The sequence below is a fragment of the Felis catus genome, chromosome X, assembly GCF_018350175.1.
Source record: "Felis catus isolate Fca126 chromosome X, F.catus_Fca126_mat1.0, whole genome shotgun sequence".
Taxonomy (NCBI): domain Eukaryota; kingdom Metazoa; phylum Chordata; class Mammalia; order Carnivora; family Felidae; genus Felis; species Felis catus.
In genome coordinates this window covers 2,984,319-3,006,992 of record NC_058386.1, presented here as the reverse complement: position 1 = coordinate 3,006,992, position 22,674 = coordinate 2,984,319, and the positions used below count along the sequence as shown (strand labels likewise).

Here is a 22,674-nt window from a genome sequence, read left to right as displayed (position 1 = left end):
TAAAAACTGAGAACAAACTGAGGGCTGGTGGGGGGATGGAGGGCGGGGTGGGGGGGGGAATGGGTATTGAGGAGGGCACCTGTTGGGATGAGCACTGGGTGTTGTATGGAAACCAATTTGACAATAAATTTCATATTAAAAATAAATAAAATGGTAAGCCCAGTGTCTCTTCATGGAAAATCACAAAGGTCTTTTTCTCATGCAAATTGTGTTCGAATGGGGAAACACTATTAATGTATAAATATAATATGTCTCGTGCCAGTATGTGTGTGCACTAACAAAAAAGCTAGTGGATTCTCCCTTTTATCAGATGTGGATGAAATGACATTAATTAAGATGTGCTAGGAAAGCAAAGATTGTAAAGAATTTAGGCCTTGAGCTTCCTGAATATCTGGTCTAGCAGCACTGTAGTCACAGGAGAGAGAAAGAAGGAATACAATAAAGAACGTAAAACTTAACAACAAAAAAGGAGAATTGTAAGGCCATACTGGAAACACATTAAAAAGGTTAGAATGTAAAGTACCTGGGATTGTCCTTTTGACTGTCCATATTTTTAAAAGTAGATTCCAGCTCAAATTATACCCCAAAATTTCTCCAAGATGATTTGAGGAGCTAAAGGTAAAAAACAAAATGATTCTAATTCTTAGAAGATAAGAGATGTGCATATTTTGGCCTTTAGAGACTTTTCTCTCCTTAAAACCACGAGCTATAAAATATAGTAAAAACAGATTAAACTTTGGTATCACAAAACATATCCCAAAATAATACTCCAAGCCATCGACGTAAGACATTTCCTCATACTATTATCTCAGAAAAGATATTATCTCCCCAAATTCATAAAATCCTATGAGTGGTTTATCTGAAGCTATTACAAAACAGCAGTGCATTGATGATGCCCATGTCTTATAGCTGCCCAGCATTCTTGACTGACATTTGGAGACACTCAGATGTCTTATGGAGATATACAACCATCTTTACTGTTTCCAAATGTGACACCTGCTTGAAAATTTATTAAAAATAGTGAAGATACTTCCATAGTGTTTGGCTTGTATCTTCCCTCTGTCCATTCCACCTGCTATCACATACACCCTATCAAAATTGCCAATACAGCCCACTGATTCCATCTAGAAAAATTATAGGGATACTTATGCTGATTATAAAATACGCCTATAATTTTTCTAGGTATCTGTGTATCGCAGGGGTATCCGTTGACCTTAAACATGAGGCAGCTTTTTGCATAAGCCCATGTGTGCGGAGTGCGTATTATATCGGTTCATTTCAACTTCCACCAACACTGAACAGAAAAGATAATTTGACCACCAGAAATGGCACGGCCCCAAAGTTATGGCTTTCTAGGAGAGAAATTGGGTGAAGACATAAGCAGTCTCTTCTCCATGCTGATAATTCTGATGTCAGGGAGAAGAAGATATTGCATTTCTCTTGATGGCTGTTATCATCTCTAAGTATGAAAACAAAATGGCAAAAAAAGGTTCTGTTGACAGTCATGGGGTAAAGGTGGGAAAGAATGGTTTAAACCTTGGAGTCACCCTTAGAGAATATAGGTGAATACCTCTCCAGTGGAAAACTATAATGTTTATCTCTATATTGAATGTTCTCCACCACTTGAAATGTTTCTTGATGGTGTCCATTCTGTGGGATATCTCATGAGTATCAATTTCAGAATGCCCTGAGATGGCCATCCACGGACATAGCACAACAAAATCACACATATGCTTTTGGTCTCTGGCTCACTTCCTGCCACACTAGCAGAGTATGTGGTCTGTTTTCCACAAAGACAAAATATTTACTACATTAAGACAAAACTACAAACTCCTGATAGTACGCCTGTGACTCAGTCCTTTCCCATAAATTTTATGGAGAATTATGAAATATCTTAAATATTGAAGCTGTTACACCGATTTGTGAAGTCAACGGGCTTAAGTACCTTCCACATCTTGCTAAGTAATCCCCACATTGAGCCTAGATCAGTGATACTAGTGTGAGAGTATTCTTCCATTACAGGTGTTTTAACTTATATACTTAAAATCACAACCTTTGGAGGCCATCCATTCACATCATTTTTTTCATTCATTCATTCATTCATCTATATATTTTTTCTGTTTTTTTTCCCCTATTTTGTATTGTTTTGTCTTATTTCTACTGAAGTACAGTGGACATACAATATCACATTAGTATTAGGTGTCCACCATGGTGATTCACAAGTCTGTATGTGATGCTGTGCTCACTACAAGGGTAGTCACCGTCTCTCATATACAATGCTATTACAATATCGTTCACTATATTCCCTATGCTATGCCCTTCACCCCCATGACTTATTCATTTTATAGCTGTAGGCCTGTGCTTCCCACTCCTCTTTATCCATTTTCCCCATTCCTCCACCCCTCCCCTTGGGCAATCACCTGTTTATTCTTTTGCTTTATTCTTTTGTTGTTTTGTTTGTTCATACATTTTTTTAGATTCCACATAAAAGCGAAATCATACAACATTTGTCTTTCTTTCACTGACTTATTTCACTTAGCATAATACCCTCTAGCTCCATCCATGTTGTTGCAAATGGCAAAATCTCAGGGGTATTTTCATGTGTAAAATCAATATTTGTTGTTTCGCCCATTCTAATGGATGTGTAAGTGATATCTCCTAGTGGTGACTGGCTTTCTCCTACACAATATATACTGATCAAGTCTTTTGCCCACTTTATGACTGGTTTTTTTGTTTACTTGTTGTCGAGTTTAGAGAATTCTTTATATATTCAATATACAAGTCCTTGTCACTTATGTGATGGGCAGATATTTTCTCGAGAATGCTTCTTATTTTAAATTCATTTAACAGTATGTTTCACATACCAAAAGTGTTAAATTTTTTTTTTAGGTCTTTTGTAGAAAATTTATAAATTGTGATCTTTGGTGTCAATTCTACAAACTGTTTGAATAACCTTAGGTCACAAAAGTTTTCTTCTACATTTCCTTATAAAAAGTTTCATAATTTTGTTTTACTACTACATTTATGATCTATATTGAGTTTACTTTTACTTTTCATAAAAACTTCCGTTGAAGTACAGTTGACATATAGTTTCAGCTGTACGGCATACTGATTCAACAATTACACAGATGGTGAAATTGAGTTCACTTTTCGGTAAGGTATAAGGTTTGTGTTTAGATGAAATGTTGTTGCTCTATTCCTGCACATAAATTTGTTGAAAAGTCTGTTCTTTTTTCCTTTAATCACTTTTTCAAAATGGTTGTATTTGTGTGGGTGTAGTTTTAGATTTCCTGTTCTTTCCATTGACGTGTGTGTCCATTTACCGCAAAACCATATTCTATTACTTTGCGTAGCTTTAAGGAAAGACTTAATGTAGGTCGTGTCAGTCCTCCAAGTTCATCCTTCCTTTTCAAAATTGGTCTTTATCGAGTTTAGGTCTCTTGCTTTCTATATAAATTGTAAGGTAAACTTGTCTAGGATGAGCAAAAATCAGTGTTGGCAGTTCCATAGACAACTATTTGTGTTGATTCTAAAGAGTAATTTGAAGAGAAGATATGTCTGCTCTTTTGAGTCTTACAGGCCACTGAACATGAGATAACTCTCCTTTTATTTGGTCTTCATTGAATTTCTTTCATCAGGACTTTGTCGTTTTCAGCATACACTTCTTGTTCGTGGTTTCTTAGACAAGTTCTTATATATTTTATCTTTTTGGACAAATGTGAATGGTACTGTTTGGTGGTTGTTCTTTTACTTACACTTGTTCATTTCCAGGATAAAGAATAGGATGGATTTTTATGATGATCTTGAATTCTGCAACCTGTTGCAATAAAACTCACTAGATCCAGGGGTCTTTGCTTTTTGGGAAATTGGTAATATCTTTTGGTAAATCGTTCATGATCGTGATTGTTCTTTCTCTTCCTTTCCAACCTTCAATTTCATTTTCTTACCTCAATGTTTTATATTTATTTCATTCACTCTACCTAGCATTTAATTTGCTCTTTATTTTAATTGGTTTTCAGGAGGTCAAAACTCAGATTATCTAATTGGACACTTCCTTTTTAAAAATTTTTTAATGTTTATTTATTTTTGAGAGATAGAGACAGAGCATGAGCAGGGCATGGGCAGAGAGAGATAGAATCCAAAGCAGGCTCCAGGCTCTAAGCTGTCAGCACAGAGCCCAATGTGGGGCTCAAACCCAACTGTGAGATCATGACCTGAGCCCAAAGTTGGTTGTCCAGCAGACTGAGCCACCCAGGTGCCCATTCTTAATTCATAATAAGTATTTGTTATGGTACATATCTCCTTAAGCCACAATGTACTGCAGTCCACAGGTTTGGATTATATTTGTTTCCACTTAGTTTGTATTTTGTCAAATTTTCCCTCAGATTTCTTCTTTTAACCAGAGATTATTGTGTGATTTTTAATTACCAAGTGTTTAGAGATTTTTGTGATGTTGTCATTTTTTAAACGTTCTTAGCTATATTTTGTAGGTAAAGAAAATCGAATTAAAAAAATATATATATTCCCAGGTACCTAGCTGGTGCAGTCAGTAGAACACATGACTCTTGATCTGAGGGTCATGAGTTCAAGCCCCATACTGGGTGCAGAGCCTACTTTAAAAAAAAGAGTAATGAAGGGGTACCTGGTGGCTCATTTGATTAAGCATCTAACTTTGGCTCAGGTAATGATCTCATGGTTTGTGGGTTTGAGCCCCGTGTCAGGCTCTATGCTGACAGGTCAGAGTCTGGAGCCTGCTTTGGATTCTGTGTCTCCCTGTCTGCCTCCTCCCAACTTGTGCTCACTCAAAACATTAAAATAAACATAAAAAATAAATATTTAAAAAAAGTAAAAATAAATTGAAAAGGGTAAAGGAAATAAAATATATACATATATATTTCTATAATTCTGTTTACGTGTGAAATGAGTTTTGCATACTTTTAGGAAATATTAAAGTGACTTTTCCCATTTTGATGGTTTCTAAAATATCTTTTCTTCAGTTCATGTCATGAGATCTTCTGATTCTTATTCTTGCTATTTCCCATGCATGCATTTTTCATGGGATAAGGCAATGGATTGTGCATTGGAATCCTTAAGACGTTCCAGATAGGCAAGTGAGAACAGGGAAGGTAGAAATCCAGTCTCAGGGTGATGTACTTTGACAGAAACCAACGATATAATATTTCCCCTTCTTAACCATTGGCATTTTTCTGAGCTTAAAGCTACTGAGGAAACTAAATACCATTTAAATTTCTGATGTTGTGCTTCCTGAACTAATTTTCAGGATCCTGTTTGCATCAGGGACCTCATGAAGGATGGACTTTAGTTTTCAGATTTTGTAACCCTGCCTCTGTTCTCTGCCTACTACTAGAATCCACTCATGCTGAGGTCTAACGCAGCTAAGCTCGAAGATAGTAATTGGACTATTTTGCCAGGAATCATAGTAATGTCACACATGGTAGTGACAGAAGCATCCCCATTAGGGATGGGATGGAACCTTGTCTTCAAAAGATAAAACACCATGCGTTCACCACCATGTGTGAGGACATGGAAATTCTTCGTGGAATAGCCAGCTCACGGTCTTCTAGTTCAGCTAGTTTACAACAAGATATATATATATCCCTCCCTCCCTCAAGTAAATAATACAATTTGCTCTGGTGAACCTCAATGTCAACCTCAATCTCAACGTCAACTAAATAATATAATTCACTCTGGTGAACCTGGGTCTGGGTGACTCAGTTGGTTAAGTGTCCAACTTAGGGTCAGGTCATGATCTTACGACTCAGGGGTTTGAGCCAATGTCAGGCTCTGTGCTGACAGCTCAGAGCCTGGAGCCTTTTTGAGATTCTGTTCTCCCTCTCTCTTTCCCCCACCCCTGTTCATGCTCTCTCTCTACTTCCGTCAAAATAAATAAACATTTAAAAAATTAAAAAAAAATTAATTCACTCTTCTCTGTAATACTGGTGTCCCAGTGGAGTGATCTGTACAATAAATATATGTGACTTATTTAGAGTATATATCAGAATCTCCAGAACCAGGATATATGTGTGTGTGTGTGTGTGTGTGTGTATATATACACACACACACACACACACACACACACACACACACACACGTATATATACATACATGTGTATGTACGTATAGAAGTTTTCTGGGCAAGTCTAACATGGCCATTGGTCACTTATGCTACGTTTCTCAGGAGTCCACATTCCAGGATTCTTGGCCAAATAAACCAAAACATCTTAGTTGCCCTGTGGATACACATCTTGTTCACTGGCCTCTTCAGTCCTTAACCATAATCTGTGCCAATCGGCACTAGTGTTATTACCAGTGACGTTGACTGGTGTTGTTAGTAGTGATATTGATACCTGCTTCTCAAGGGATATCAAAGACTGTGGTCACACGGATGTCTGTATACCTTCTTTACCCACACCAGGATGTTTATTTTGCAGATGCCTTTTGTTCTTTGAATTAATGCACCTTAGTTTGTGCCTAATTCTGTAAGAAAAAAAAAAGCATTTTAGTCGACTTTATTCAGCTCATTTTAACTTTATCATGATTTTTATTTTTAACCCATCATTATCAGTATCTCCTAGACCTTTGCCTAACTCTCATGGCAAAGGAAATGTCACAGTCAGTTACAAGGGCTGGTGAGCCAAGGAATGACGGTCTCGCTGCCAACCCTTGGCACTAGCGAAGATGACATGTCAGAAAATCTTATCCAACTATTTTCGTAACGTGCTTGCCAATGTTGCTCATGTTAATCGACATGACCTACCTAGTTGTATGGAATGTCACACAATATATTTTTAAATGTCTCAATATGTGTCAATGTAATTGCGTTGAGTTCAGTTTGAAAGTTAAAACGGAACACTGTGGAATGTTGTTTCTATACATACGTGAGTATTCTTAGTCCCCAGTATATTCTGGGTACCATTTTGGATGCTGTTTAAAGTATCATTGCAGCCTATCCATGCGACAATCAAATGACGTTGAAGAACGATTTTAATTCCACTGATAACAGAGCAGTTAGGTAATAAATCAATTTCACTAGCCAAAAGACTGAATAAAGCTGAGACCATTGAAACTAGGCTGATTTCTGAGGCTGAGTTTGGTGCTTGAAACACCATTCCATCTTTGTCGCCAACATGTGACTATGCACTCAACGCACAGTGCTGAACTTGAGTGCCATTGTGACTTTGGCAGAGTTCTAAACATCATGCCTTTCTGGAAGGCCTAAAGAATGCATAGGTTGTGGTCCTGTTCATATACCCATTTACCTCATGTTTCATACCCTATAAAATTCAGGTGAATCTGTGGGAGGACCATGGATGACACAAAGCCAATTTACTAGCCCTAATTACAACTTTGGTGCCAGAAGTGGTATTTTTCCAAAAGTAGATTCTCATAGGCTTGGGGACCTGGCATGCAGCTGCTGTTTGCTGGGATGTGTTATTGTTTTTTTTATTATTAGAATGTGGAATTAAAATGACTCCATCGCCTGGAACACAAATCAGTATACAGTCACGGTCTTTTCCCTGTGCATTATTTTCTCTCTTGCATTCTGTGATATCAAGGTCCTGGACTGTCAGGTATTGTATCAGTCATCATAGTAGTTTGCTATACCAGTGGCATCATACTTTACAGACCAGAGGCTACCTAGCCTGGGTAGGTAGTTCAGGCAGTTAAGCGTCTGTCCGACTCCTGATTTCAGCTCAGGTCACGATCTCACAGTTCGTGACTTTGAGCCCCACGTTGGGCTCTGTGCTGACAGCTCAGAGCCTGGAGCCTGCTTCGGATTCTGTGTCTCCATCTTTCTTTGCCCATCCCCCACTCACACTCTGTCTCTCTCTGTCTCTCAAAAATAAATATTCAAAAAAAAAGAGTGAGGAACATGTGTGCGCGAGACCTCCTCCTATATCAGCCAATTGCCAGAACCGCTGAGTAACCTTTGTCAGGTGTGCCTGCTGGTTCTTGTAGAGAATCTCAACTTCTGCCAATGCCTACAGCATAGGTCTGGTGGTGTCACATGTCACGGGCCAGTGATTGTTCATGACAAGAACTTGACTGCATATAAGTCTCCTCGTAACATCCTGCTTGGCAGTGATGGGCTTTATGGCATTCTGTGTTTTTTCAGTAATGACATTTCTTTTCAGAAAAGCTTTGGTTGGTCTAGATGTTTGACCTCAAGAATCAGTGAGAGACCACAATATATGTGATGAAGTATTTTAAGGACAGTAGCATTTATTTTCTTTTATGTCTTGAGCTACAAAGTGGGATAAATAGTCCAAAACATGTATCCCCAAACCCCTGTAATATTTCTTTAATGTTGAGGATGTGTATTTAAACTTATTTTCTTAAACTAAAGACTTTACAGTGTGATTTACCACAATTGAATGGTGGTATCTTTCTCCATGAATCAGTTACCAAGATGTACCTCAGAGGAGTCTGTGTTTAAACCTAACAAAATATTTTCAACCACAACAATGTTTAATCACTTACCCTGCTTAAGAATCCTTCCAACATCCATCTCTACAGCTTTGTTTTGCACAGTGTATAGTACCTAATCTCACAAACATGTATGAGGTTTCTGCCTTGTGTCCATGTTCATTCGACCCATCTTCCTGAACACTGTGACCAGTACAGGTTAGAGAAATCCAGGGTTAGAGAAATATCTAACTAATGGTCAGCCTACAGTTTTCCATCAGGGAGAACCAGCCCTAACTATGATGATCATGTTAATAGTAAAAGATAAATGATGGGTTAGGGATATAAATATATAGGAATTAAACTGAACCTCTGTTCCTCAGTGGAGCTCTGTAAGTCTATAGCTGAACTGAAACATGATGTTTAAAAAAAAGTCTTAGTCAAGAGACTGATGGTATACAACAAAACTTCACGTATTTTAAATGTATAGTTGATAAGCTTTGATGGATGAATATAGCTATAAGACCTTCTCCCCAATCAGCATGGTGAGCATATCTGCCAACTCCAAAAGTGTCTTTGGAGTCCTTGGTAATCCCCCCCATCCACCCCAACCATCCCTATCCTGTCCTAAGAACCCATTCTTCAGGTTTCTGACACAGTAGATTAGTTGGTATTCTCCACACTTTTACACACATTGAATGTGTGTGTGTGTGTGCATGCATGCGTGTGTGTGTTTTCTGGCTCCTTTTACTTAGCACAGTTATTTTGACATTTATGTATACTGTGGCTTGTGCAGGACATTCCCATTTACCACTGAGTGGTGTTCCATAGACATACCACATTTTTACCCACTTACATAGTGATGGGTGCATACTCGTGCACAAGTCCGTGTAAAGGCTGTGCTGTTCTGTGGGTAGATACTTTTGACTGGAATTCCTGGATCCAAAGTGCATGTACAATTTTACAGTGTATGAGAGCCCATGTTCCCCAGATACTCTCCAATACTCGGTGTGGTCTGTCATTTCCATTTTAGGCATTATAATAAGTATGGAGAGGTACCGGTTACATTTCCGGAATGAATAAAGATGGGAGCCATCTTTTTATGTGTTTACCTGCCATCTGTGTATTTCCTTTGGTAAGTGTCTCTTCAAATCATTTGTTCAACATGATTGGGCAGTTTCTTTTCACATTGTTGAGTTTGGAGATTTCTTTATGTCTGCTGGATACAAGTTCTTTTTCAGATAGACTTGCAAAGATTTTCTCCTAGTTTGTGGCTTCTGTTTTCATTGCCTTAGTGGTATCCCCCAAAGATCCAAAATATTTATTTGATAAGGGTCAGATTTTTTATCTATTATTTGACATATTATTTTCACTCAAGGATCATGCTTTGCTTGATCATGCTTTCTCTTTTCTAAGAAAAACTTGCCTGATCTTTTGGCATACAGTGTTCTATGTTTTCTTTACTTTAGATTTTACACCTAGATCTTGAATCAGTTTTACTTAGTTGCACTGTATGGGAAAACACGTGGGTTAACATTCTTTGCTTTCTTTTCCTTTCTGTCTGGTTTTTTTGTTTGTTTGTTTGTTTGTTTTTTGCATATGAATATCCAAATTTTCCAAAAGTTTTGTCGAAAAGACAACTATTTTCTGCTGAATTTCATTTCTACGTTTATTAAAGATACATTGTCTATTCCTGTTCCTCCCCACCTAAGAATATTTTGTTTTGTGTTATTCTTCCTATTGCCTCACTTATGTTTGGGAAATATTAAAGAAAAGGCAGTTACAACGTGAAGGTTGTATGATTTCCTTTAGGAATAAAATAAAATAAAACTTAGGTGCCAAAACCAACCAATTGCAACTACCTCACGGAACGACTACTCTTCCATTTTCCTGTGATAGTTTTAAGTTTCCCAAGACCCCAAGCAAGTCAGCCATTCTTCTGAGATGACCATCATATCAACACAAAACATTCATCACCTTCTTCCCCAAAGGAGACTCTTTCGTCCTTTTTACTAAGAGGATCTTCCATAAAAATGCCCAATGACCTCATCAGAAAATGTACCAACAGCTCATTTTCATTGTTCCGTTTTCCTAACAGCTTTCTAACAATCTAATCTTTAATATAGTATTTATTCATTGGCTCAGTCATCTCTCCAAGCAAGCAAGAAAGCATAATACTCGTTCCTTAATTTTTACAAATTTGCAGGGAAGAAAACAAATGTTTTCCTATCTGTGTATATCTGGCTATTTTCAAGCACGTTAAAAGAGCCAGAGAGCCTCTTCTGTTTGTTTGGGGCGGGGGGGGGGGGCGGTTTGTTCAATATTTCCATATATGTTTGTTTCATTCCTCACAATGGAATACTATGTGGCAATGAGAAAGAATGAAATCTGACCTTTTGCAGCAACGTGGATGGAACTGGAGAGTGTTATGCTGAGTGAAATAAGTCATACAGAGAAAGATAGATACCATATGTTTTCACTCTTATGTGGATCCTGAGAAACTTAACAGAAGTCCATGGGGAAGGGGAAGGAAAAAAAAAAAGTTAAGAGAGGGAGGGAGCCAAAGCATAAGAGACCCTTAAAAACTGAGAACAAACTGAGGGTTGATGGGGGGGTGAGAGGGAGGGGAGGGTGTGTGATGGGTATTGAGAGAGGACTGACCAGGTGCTGTCCACCCTAGGGTGCATCGGAGCCTCAGAATCAATCTGTGTGTGGTGTGTGACCTTCGAGGAGACCATGGCCCAACGGAGTCCTTAGCCTACGTCTTCCACCGGTCACTTACCTTTGTGCTCAGGACAGACCAACGCTATTCGTGCCATAGAATTGTCCTTTTTACTTTCTGTTCTCTTTTGTTTTGGTTCTAAGATCTTTTTTTTTTTTAATTTCTTGCTTTTGTTTCACATGACCCTCTGCATAGTGTTATATGTGACCTCCTATTGTGAAAGGTTTTACTATAGACAGTTTCCACATTTTATAATGTCCTTGCAGACTTTCTCCATTGTCTCCCTGATCTGGATAATGATCCTGACTAACATAGCATTCCACCTATTACCATCCTCGGTATCTCTCCTTGTGTATCTCTAACATTCTTGTCTGGTCATTTGTTTTCTTTTGTTTCTGAATCCTACCAACATGTGTTCCCTGGGAATGTAGCCTAACATAACCTCATCTCAGGAAGATCATTGTAACTACCAATCGAGGAGAAATTACAGGAAGTCATACGACCCGTAGGTCCCAACTGTCTTTCATTAATATTAGTCAAAACGTAGGTAAGAGAATGATAAATAAAAGCAGAACAGAGCCCTCCTACAGAAACATTCATACCTTGTAACCCATCAAGTAATGGATAAGGTATCTACATCCATCCTCCTGGCCTTCTTGTCCCAGATTTCTCCAGGTCTCTAGCATCTGTCTCCCACTATGGAAGTTTTGTATTTAGGTTTTGTCTTTTCCCTGTGATGGTAGATTGCATTCCACAAGTCCCTTCTCTGTAGGGCGAGGAAGCTTCTGGCTTCCCTGGCCGTCAGAAATACCCTGTTCCCTCAAGGATTCCTGACCAGTGTCCCAATGTCCTTAGAATCTAAGATGATGTAGTTAATCACAAGGCTTAATTTTTGAGATCTGATCCTGTTGAAATTCTCTAACACAGTGCCTCTCAACTAGGAACATGCTCAGTGATCGCAGAGTGTTTTTGTTGGGAAGGCTGGTTCTGTTTCCACATGGCTAGGGCTTGCCTGAAACCCTGCCTCTCCAGCAGTCACCTAGGAGATGTCACTGCTTCTGGTCTTAAAAACCACCCTTTCCAGTGCCAACGGATTGCGACACATCTTTCCCAAGCGTCTCCTGTTTTGAGATCCCTGGAGTACTAGTTCCCCATGTAGATTTCTATGTTCTCAAGGGGCAGCTTGGTTTGACCAAATTGGAGAAGGCTTTTTTTTTTTAAATTTTTTTAACGTTTATTTATTTTTGAGAAAGAGAGAGACAGAGCATGAACAGGAGAGGGTCAGAGAGAGAGGGAGACACAGAATCGGAAACAGGCTCCAGGCTCCAAGGGGTCAGCACAGAGCCTGCCGCGGGGCTTGAACTCATGGACTGCGAGATCGTGACCTGAGCCAAAGTCGGACGCTTAACCAACTGAGCCACCCTGCCACATGGAGAAGGCTTTTTAAACTGTGTGTAGGGTATCGGTTCCCAACTGGGGGCATTGTGCCTATCTGGAGAGACACTTGGACATGTCTGGTGACATTTTTGGCTGTCAGAAAGGGAGAGGGGAGTGTTTATACGTTCCATTTAATGAATGGACAGTAAATATGCTGCTAAACATTCTACAATGCACACAGCTCCTAACAATAGAGAATCATCCAGCCAAAGAGCAATTATGCCAAGGTTGAGAAATCTTGGTTCATATGTATTAACACATTCCTCTTCCACAGAATAGAGCCTCAATCCCTGTCATAGCCTGCAGATCCCTACACTGTTGATCTTTTTTATCCCATCTATAGCTTCTCTTCCTCTCTGTTTTTGTTCCTGCCACAAGGTTTTGCATGTAGAAGCAAGTAGGAATCACACAACATGCCCCAGTGTGTGACACACAGAGATAGGGAAAGGTAGTCATGCTGTGTTCAGTAAGACACATGGGGATAGATGAAGAAACGAGAAACACATAGGGAAGTCCCCACCTAGAACCAGTTTAATAGAGAACAGCAACGCCTCTAGGCAATAATTACCCAGGTAGTACACTGTAGCCTATCTCCCTAGGGTGCTTCATTAGTCTGACTCTGGAAAGCATCACCCTTTTCCTATTAAAAGTCATGCTGTTTGGAAACATTCTGAAGAGGAAAACAGCCCAGGCTAAGACCAGATAAACACTAAGTGTGAGTGAGAGAAATGACATCTATACCTTATCTCAGATTTTCCTCACTAGAAACTCTCACCCCTGGGAGCACCCCTTAAGTCCATGCTTGCCATTGAGAATCCCTCAAACTCATCCATGTGGACAGGAAAAGAGATGTAAGAGAAAAATCTTGGGGCACCTAGGTGGCTCAGGTGGAAGGGCATGTGACTCTTGACCTCGGGGTGGTGAGTTTGAGCCCCACCTTGGGTACAGAAATTACTTAAATAAACTTCTAAGAAATCTGGCAAATTCCATGACCTTCCTAATCCTTCTGGAAACTTATGGAAACTTTTAAGTACACAAATAGATATGGGTGGGGCTAGAATGATATCCTAGAAATTTCAGAGAGGGCAGCTTCCAGAAAGGTCGCCATTGTCTCCTTCCACTGTTTACCTTTGGTTTTACATTTGTATATGGATGGTTTTCACTTGGATTCTGTTTGTTCTTTGTTTTCATTTCATTGTGTGTGTCTTACTAACTGATGGACACTTTACTCCTGTGATGACATTTTCATCAGTCAGGTTCTAGACATAGTCTTCTATCAAAATGTTTAATGTCAGCTAGATAGGAATTGCTTTTATCTACCCTCCCCCCTGCCTCTGTTATGGTGAGTATTAGCTCTCGCTATATTTGCAGCAAACGCAAATGTCAGCAACACTGAATCACAAAGTAGTTCTTCTCAAGTTGTATGGACCCAGTGAGAGAACAAGAGTTCTGTTATCTGTTGAATGATTCTTTTTTTTTTTGTCTTACAGCAACATACTGGAAAATATAGTGTAGTGCAGTATACTGTGAACTTTTATCCCACTTTGCGTTATGAAGAATGTGTCTTCTGTAAGATTCCTCCTACCTGTTGTTTGAGCACGTTCAGCAAATATTGATGAGTGTATGTGATGTGCCAATCACAACCCAACCGTAAAAATTCAGCAGGAATCAGACAGACTCTGGTCACGCAGTGAGTTATCCTCCCGTGAAAGGAAGGGCACAGAACACAAACGAGCTCAGCAGTAATTGCCAAATATACCGCCTGTTCCTAAGTTCTAGGATGAAAAATAAAGCCCAGGTAGGCACATGGAGTGTGCTGGGGCCCTGTTTCAGAAGGAGACACTGGTTCCCTAGGGAAGCGTTTTGAGCAACGCTCTGCCAGTAGTTGGAAGAGTAAGTTACATGTTTATCTGTGGGAAGAACATGCTGGGACCTGACAATAGAAAGTGCAAAAGTGTTCTGGAGGTTAATTTGATTGTGTATATCAAAATTCTCAATGTGCAGTCACTTCGGAAAGGCATCTCCACTTATAGAAAATTGTAAATTATTGATACATGTAAGAATTCACTGTTCACTGGTTTGTTGTTTGTAATGTTGAAACATTTAAACCTGGATTCAAAAGTCTGGTGGCTATGACACATTCAAAATGGAAAATATAAGAAATTAGAAGTAATAAATTACATCTCTGGGAATCAACATTTGGATACTCTCTAAGACTGTTAGTAACTGAAAAGAAACCAGAAGTATGATACTCTATATTTTCTCTTGGTATGTATGCATAAAACAAAGACTGCACTCCAATATATTAATATGTTTGTGTGTTAATGAAAATTCATGCAGATGTGTAACGTAGAATTTGTACCCATCTCTTGAGAGTATCCATTGCTCGCCAGGGGGCATTACGTTACAAGTACGGATGGGAAATACTTTAATATGAACTCATATGTCCATGTATCTATAGACATTTAGGTTATGCTGACCTCATAAAAGTAATAGGGCATACAGATTCATTATCTCTTTCTGAACACTTTGCCTCAGTGATCTCTGTTCTTTGCATGTTTGAAAGGGTTTACTGCTGAAAACTTCTGGACCAGCAGCTTTTTAATGGAAAATTTGATGATGGCAGATTCAGTTTCTTGAGTAGCTAAAGGACTATAGAAATTTTCTTTTTCATCATGTGTCAACTTTGGTATCGTATCTTTCAAGAAATGTATCTATTCATCAAAAGTGTTACAATGTTTGGCATAACTTTGTTGATAGTTTTTTATTACTGTTCATTTCTTTGGGTTTGTGGTGACCACTCCCCATTACTTATCACCATTGCTCCCACACACACGTTTATGAAAGAGAGAAAGAAACCTGGCACCAAAAAGATGCAGATTCTGTCTTTTACTCTTGCAAGTTTTCTGTAATTTTTATAACACAGTACGTATGAGTGTGTATAATATGTACATGCACACACACAGTCATACGTGTGTATGTGTGTATGTGTGAGTGTGTCCTATTTCACAATTTTTTGGACTCCTTTATGCCAGGGTTCACCTTTCAACATGCCTTAAGAGATTCAGGCTCAATTCAGCGACTTCAGTGTCCAGCATTTCCAGGCATACTCCGATGACTGGAGTCAGAACACCAGACGCATACACTCTTTTATTCAAGAAGGATAATTCAGACATCGCCCTTGACATGTTTGTTGCTTCCAACCAAAGCCATAATAATGTTCATTACTGATGCCTTTGACATTTGCAAACTGTAGCCCAGTTGGAGGCTATATTTGTATCAGTATTTATTCTATTAAATACTGGTTAAAGCTCATTTTATTTTCCTGAGGTGTGGACTGGATCTCTGAACTTTGGCACAGCCGTTGGAATGAGTGGTGCATCCTGAGTGCTGATGTCTTAGATGGTGAACACCTGTGTGTCATGGCTAGCTGATACGTGTGCTCTGCCTGTTACAATGGGAATGGCCATTTCCTAGAAGGTCCCGTGTCTACTGCTGTTTGACACGTAATGGAATGGCACGCTCTACATCTTGCGTACTGTGTTAACAGCTTCCCAGCTGAGCTCACCATCTGATGGTTTGTCCAGGCGCTACACTGACACCATGACCCTCTGGGTTGACCACGCCTCAGCTGCTGCCCCATCTTGGATGACTGTGATCCTCCTGTAAGGAAATAGCAGTCCGTCTCCTCACTCCTCAGTTTCATGGGTAATGGTGCTGTGATGGTAGGCAGTTCCCCTCAATTATGACTCATGGTATTGTAGACTGGCTGTGTATAAATCTCAGTGAGGTGTGCACCCTTCTTTCCTTGTGGTAGATAAGATGCTTCCTTGGGACGTTTTTTCTTGACCATTATAGTAAAAATACCCATTGTCCCTTCCGCTGATGGTTTAGACCTCTTTCTCCCTCTCATTTAGGCACCTCTGTGGCTTTTCTGTTTAAGCCCAATCTGAATGGTCTCTGATGGGATGTTGATCCTATGATAGCCATGCTTTCCTGGGTAGTTGTATGTAATGTGGATATTTATGTGTTTTTAAAATTAAACACACAGGTTTAGGATACGTGCATATGTGCACAGACACACAGGTACAGGGTACATGTGTAATCAATTTATTTAATCATTCAGAAATCCTGTAACACCAAACAGGACCTGAATGGTGATGGACAGACAAATCCTGTAACACCAAACAGGACCTGAACGGTGATGGACAGAGACGAGATGGGAAAGGCGAACGTGTTTATGAATAGAGAAAATTATGTGAGGCAGAAAGAAGGAACATAATCTTCATGCTGTTGATCCTGATTCCATGGGGAAGACCGTGTTCCTGGTTCTCAGTGATGCGGCTACAGGTGCATAAAACAGGAGAGGAGGTTGAGTTGAGTGGACTGTACGAGCCTCAGGAAGTACAACATCAAGGGTTCGGAGGACGTTTAGTTGACCCAGTGCACCAATCCCACAGGGAACATCATACTCTCCATCCCCACGATATGGGGGGGGGGGGACCCACTGGAATTTTTTCAAGGATGTGTGTGTGATGGGACCTTTCCTAATCAGGATCCCTTCCAACACTTTGATGATTTCAGAATGAATGTTCATGGGGATGGCGCATCAAACATGATTTTACAGGATCTTTGATGGAGTTACACTCTGGGCTTCTGATTGGAAAAGCTCTCTGGCCTCAGGACATTGTATTCAGCATGAAAGCTACTATTTCTGTTTGACCTTTCTTTCGCCCCTTTCTTCCCAACAACAGTGACAAATGGCATGTGTTAGCCTAGAGCACAATCGTAATTTAAGGCTCGTATTACTTTAAAGGTTTAACAATCACACTTTAAGGAAATCACGCTCTGCCAGAAAATACACATTGAACGCTTGTGTCATTGGCGTGGTAGGAGGGCCTCTGAGGTGGCTGTTGCATTTATGCAAAATTAAACACGGGATGAGCGGGAATAGTGCACATGGAGTGGTGACGCATTCGGACAACCCTCAAGTCAGAACTGACTGTCATCCCCACCAGCATCTGGCTTTCCTGCTTCTCTGGCTGGAAGCAAGCATGTCACCTGGCTGGCTGTCACTGGCATGATTCTTGTGAAATAATGCTTTATCGCCCAAACTGCTTTTTAGCATTAATCACCGCAACTGGTTTGCAATCTCAGGGTAAAAAAAGTAACCTCATGTAACATAAAAAAGCTCTCTAGTGACATAATTACCGAATTGACATAGCGGCACTGATAACACGTCATTCTTACTTACAGTGTTCAGGATGGGTTGGTGCCCTTCTCCTTTTTAGGACACTTCTCTGGGGAAAGACAAATACAAAAGATGAATAAAGGAGCAACCCATCATGGCCATTTCCCAATAATTGTAAGGATTTCTTCTTTTAAATAATGGATTTTATCAAAGATAATTCATGGAAGAGAAAATGTAAAATGAATCAGTTTTTTTTTTCCAGATAGCATATTTACAGGTCAGGTGAGAGATATGTTCAGGGAAAAAAAAAAAAAAAAAAAATATATATATATATATATATATATATATATATATATAGTCACATTACCAGTTTTGCTCATATCTATAAGATTTTCTTCGGGAATATTGTTTTCTCTCATCAACTCCCTGAACTTTGCAAAGTCGTTGTCATCAGGATGAAGTCTTTTGCCTGAAAATCACCGTGCATAAAGCAGAAATTGCCCATTAGAACCCGTAAGAATTTTTGCATGCAGAATGAGGAGAATGAATGGGGAAAGCAAGTCTTTAACTCAGTCTCCAACAGTTACCACTGACTTTGTCCCAGTGTCAGCTGCCTGACCTAAGTGGGTAGGAGCCTTTCACTGCTTTCCCCCTGTGTATCCCATGCACTGCCCAACATCAGCAGCGGGACTCCAGGAAAACAGCAGGAAATCCATGAATTGGGGGCCTAATCCATCAAGAATATCCAGCCTACCTCATCTCTGCGTACACCTCAGACTCTGGCTCTGACATGCACCCCTGGTTCTGGGCCCAAAGAAAAAGCAAGCACGGTTCTCACCTTCCCAACCATAGCCCTGTCACACAGTAACGGGAGACAGCCTGCTTTTTTATGAAAACCAGAGTTTTCAAAGGCCTTTTTCCAACTTGAAACCTAGTATCTCAGAGCTGAAGCACCCCTCTCAAGCCCCTGGGGGTGGAAATCATTGATGTTCACAATAGTGCATTGAAAGGATTAAACAGGATGAAGGTTTTTTGTTGTTTTTAAGTTTCTGCTCTGAGGCTGAAGAGTCTATTTGAAAAATTGTCATAAAATGAAGGAATTGGGGTCAACCCGAAGATAGCCGTGGCTTGAAATGAGTTGACTTGTTAGCAAATAATTTCTAATCAAACTGTTTTTTTTTTTTTTGCACAAATAGGAATTATTCTTAAATGTCTTATGATCTGGTACCTTCAACCTCTACTGATACTCTCACTGAGAATGCTGACGGTGGAAATATTACATGGCCATGACCATCGTCAGGATGATATACATACCAAGCAATCCAAGAATTTCTGTGGTGGTTCCTTCGCTGTCCACATTGACATTATGTACTATGATAGAATGTAAGGTGTAATGAAGAATCTTGAAATTATTTTGACCCGCATCTGTGAGACACAAAATATATATGTAAAATGTATATAAACTGTAGCCTTGCCTTAGTGAATGTAGTGGAGATTGGCTCTACCATGGCCTAATTAGCACATTGGTAACAACATTCTCATATTGGTCCCTCCGACGATGCAGCGAATGTTAACATTGCTTATGACATGGAGACAAGGCCTTTAAGGAACTTTTCCTTATTGCCCCATTCTTCCGATATTAAACATTTCACCCCTTCCAGTCTTACTAAAGTGTTTTCTGAAACGTGTTCCAGTGGAGCCAACATTTTTTGAACAACACGACTTGTTGTTATATGGCATATTATCAATACAAGTTTAAAATCTTTTCCTATTTGCCTTATCCCGGCAATGGAGATGATTTCTCTTCAAGACCAAAATTCAGTTGCCCTTCAAAACCCTGCATAACTGTGTGCTGAGTGCCTATCCTACATTGGGCAATCTTCTGAGTCATTAGCGTCCACCACTTTAATCTAGGTGTATTACCCAACAAACTTCTGGCTGCCATGAACATGTGCATTTTTATTAATATGGTTTTACTTGTGAGGATACACAAGTTCAGATCCCGCCTGCAGGGGCACCTTCCACTCTGGCTCTGCCCATCCACCCCGGCACGTGTACAAGAAATGAAGAAGCATTGACCAACTCAGTGTCCTCACCAAACCTTCTAACATCTGTTCTCTCTTCTGCCCTCAACGTGCACAATGCCTTATTTGAACCACTCATCAGGATTTTATTTGAAACTATGCCACTTTGTGTTTCCCATTCAAATAGCCTTAGTCAGCCCCAGCCAGAGACCAAGTGGCAGTTGAAACAACTTCAGAGTCAGAGTGGCATGGACCTGAATCTTGCACAGGCCTGCTCTTAGGTCCATGAGTCTTGGGTTACGTTGGAACAATTTAAATAAGAGTTTATACATCTCTTCAGATTCTTAGTAACCAAATGTTTTAATGATGATTTTATAAAGAAGGGTTTCATAGGGATGCTTGGATTGCTCAGTCAGTTGACCATCTAACTTCCACTCAGGTCATGATCTCACGGCTCATGAGTACAAGCCCCCCGTCAGGCTCTGTGTTGACAGCTCAGAGCCTGGAGCCTGCTTCGAATTTTGTGTCTCCCTCTCTCTGTGTCCCTCCCCTGCTCGTGCTCGCTGTCTCTCTCTCTCTCTCTCAAAGATAAGTAAACATTACAAAATTTTTTTAAATGAAGGGCTTTGCAGAAAATCTCACTAAATAGGTTTATAGAGGTAGTGCAGGTTATGGAAGCAATGAAGTTAAATCTGTCTTCTGAGCCTCCGGTGTGGTTTCAGGACCACTGCTGGTATTCTGCTTGTCAGTAGGACACCTCACTTTCTCCAGAACAGAGCTGGGTAGGTTACAATTCCTAGCTCCAAAAGAGCTATTACAGTAAGTGCAGCTCATTCTCCCTTCTTAAATTGTCAAATCTAAGTTAGAAGGGGTTACCAAAAGGGAGAAAATTAAAGAAAAATGATAGTGGACATTGATGGCTCAGGCAAAGGAAAAAATAATGTAAGGCTAAGAAGAGTGGAAACATAACTTAAAAAATCTGGGAACATAAGTTACTGAGGAATATGCATAGGGTCGAATGCCTGGCATATAATTCACTTTGTTTGCATATATTTTACTTTTTGCCAAGCCGTTGTGCTGTTTCTTATCTTAGATGAGGGGTGTAACCACAGACTTACACATCACAGTTTTAATCAGATATTTAGACATTAGGCCATTTAAAATTTGGAGTGTTGTTTAGGGTAATTAGGAAGAGTTTAGAATCTAAGTGTTAGCCGACATCCCCATTGCTTTTAACAGAAGCTGAGGTTACGAACAAATGTGCCTGGTGATTAAAATCACTCTGATTTCCTTGGATTGTAGGTTAATCTCCCAAGAATGGAATGCAGTAAGATGTTTTAAGATGATGTTTAAAAAAGTATTCTCTTAAAGCAAAATGAGATTGATATGTAAACCGAGGATAGACCTATTATATTTAGTTCCTAAGGCCATTTAAATTATCTTGAAACATTCTCATATACTCAAGAACTTTATGAAATAAACATCCTGAGCCCTTATGAATGATTTAATAATACTGAAAATTGGAAGGGGCCACCAATGTCCTATGACTTAAGTGTGCACGACAAGATAAAGTGCTTGGATAGATAATTTAGGGGAGTGTGCCTGGTCACATTTCCAATGATTAGTTGAACTAGAATTCAGGCAGACAAGAGTTCCAGAAAGAAGTGGAGACTAAGATTTTGACCTTAATATCTCAGTAAAATATTTGTACTTACAACCAATATTGATAATCTTGTCACGCCCAATGGTTCCCACAGCAGACTTTTCTGTGCACAGTCCGTTCATCCTTAAAAACAAAATGTCTTCGAGTCGATGAAAACAAACTTTGAACCACAATTAACATTCTCTTTGTCTGAATCGCACAAGAATCTGAATGAGGCATCATTTCAGTGCCTGTAAACAACATGCCATTTGAAAGAGAAGAAGTAGGTTTTCCACCATCAAAGGTCACCTGCCAAAAATGTCTTTGTCTACACATGGAATCAGGTAGTTCTAAAGAGTGACTATAAAACAAGTCATATTTAAAGGCACTTAAACATGAAGAAATCTGAATTATTAGAAAAGAAGGCAAAAAGAACATTCCCTTGCCTTAAAGATTTTCTGGAAAAAGAGAAGAAGAGCCATCAAGATGGTCCTTGGCGGTTCTCACAACGTGAGCAAAGATTTCTTACATAATATAATAGACAAAAGCACCCCCCAGAAAAGGGGGAAAAAATGATGGGCTTAATTTAATCAGAACCATAAACTTGTATAAAAACACTACTCAGAAAATTAGACATCAAGTCACACGTGTGCACACGCACAAACATACATCCATACACACACGAGCAAATGCATAAATACACGTGATGCGTGTATGTGCTAGATGGAAACTACATGTGTATTACAAACAATTATATACGTGTCACATATATAACGTGAGAGTTTGTGTATTCCTGTGTGTGTATATGATAAAAAAAATGCATATTTGGAAAAACAGGAAGAATGAATACGGCAGAAATCGTAAAAGAGGAAGTAAACCAACTAAAATGGGGCAAATGGTTGAACAGACCCGTCATGGAAGAGTGGTGTAGGAAACCGTGCTCAGGTCGATGACTCATCAGAGACATGCAGGTTAAAACCCCAGTGGGCTGGTACCTCACATTCACGGGACTGCGTAAAATCAAAAGATGTCAATACCGAGGTTTAGGAAGAATGTGCTGCCGCTAAATATCTGATACGTTACTGGCAAGAATGCAAAAGGCACCGTCACTTAGAAAACAGCTTGACCCTTTCTGTGGTTAAATATGCTCGTGTGCCATGATGCAGCAGTTCTGGGCTACCGGAGAGGAGTTGCAAATGAATATGTGTCGGCACAGACATTAGTGCAGAGC

General features: G+C 39.6%; 1 protein-coding gene and 1 long non-coding RNA gene across 8 annotated transcripts in view; one reads left to right on the top strand and one right to left on the bottom strand.

Moving 5' to 3' along the window:
• The window catches only part of LOC123383306, a 387,308-nt gene that overhangs the window by 209,967 nt on the left and 154,667 nt on the right, over positions 1 to 22,674 (top strand). The gene's annotated exons all lie outside the window — the stretch shown is intronic.
• Positions 16,681 to 22,674, bottom strand: part of LOC109496317 (odorant-binding protein-like) — a 61,413-nt gene continuing 55,419 nt past the window's right edge. For 3 of the 4 annotated variants that reach the window (XM_045050463.1, XM_045050462.1, XM_045050464.1), the window contains exons 3-7: positions 21,517 to 21,587; positions 19,092 to 19,202; positions 18,145 to 18,246; positions 17,841 to 17,886; positions 16,681 to 16,930 (exon numbers count right to left, since the gene is read on the bottom strand). In XM_045050463.1, the coding sequence (XP_044906398.1) occupies positions 17,846 to 17,886; positions 18,145 to 18,246; positions 19,092 to 19,202; positions 21,517 to 21,587 (325 nt within the window). In that variant the 3' untranslated portion in view covers positions 16,681 to 16,930; positions 17,841 to 17,845. The remainder of the gene's footprint in view (positions 16,931 to 17,840; positions 17,887 to 18,144; positions 18,247 to 19,091; positions 19,203 to 21,516; positions 21,588 to 22,674) is intronic. The other variant, XM_045050461.1, reaches the window with a different exon arrangement.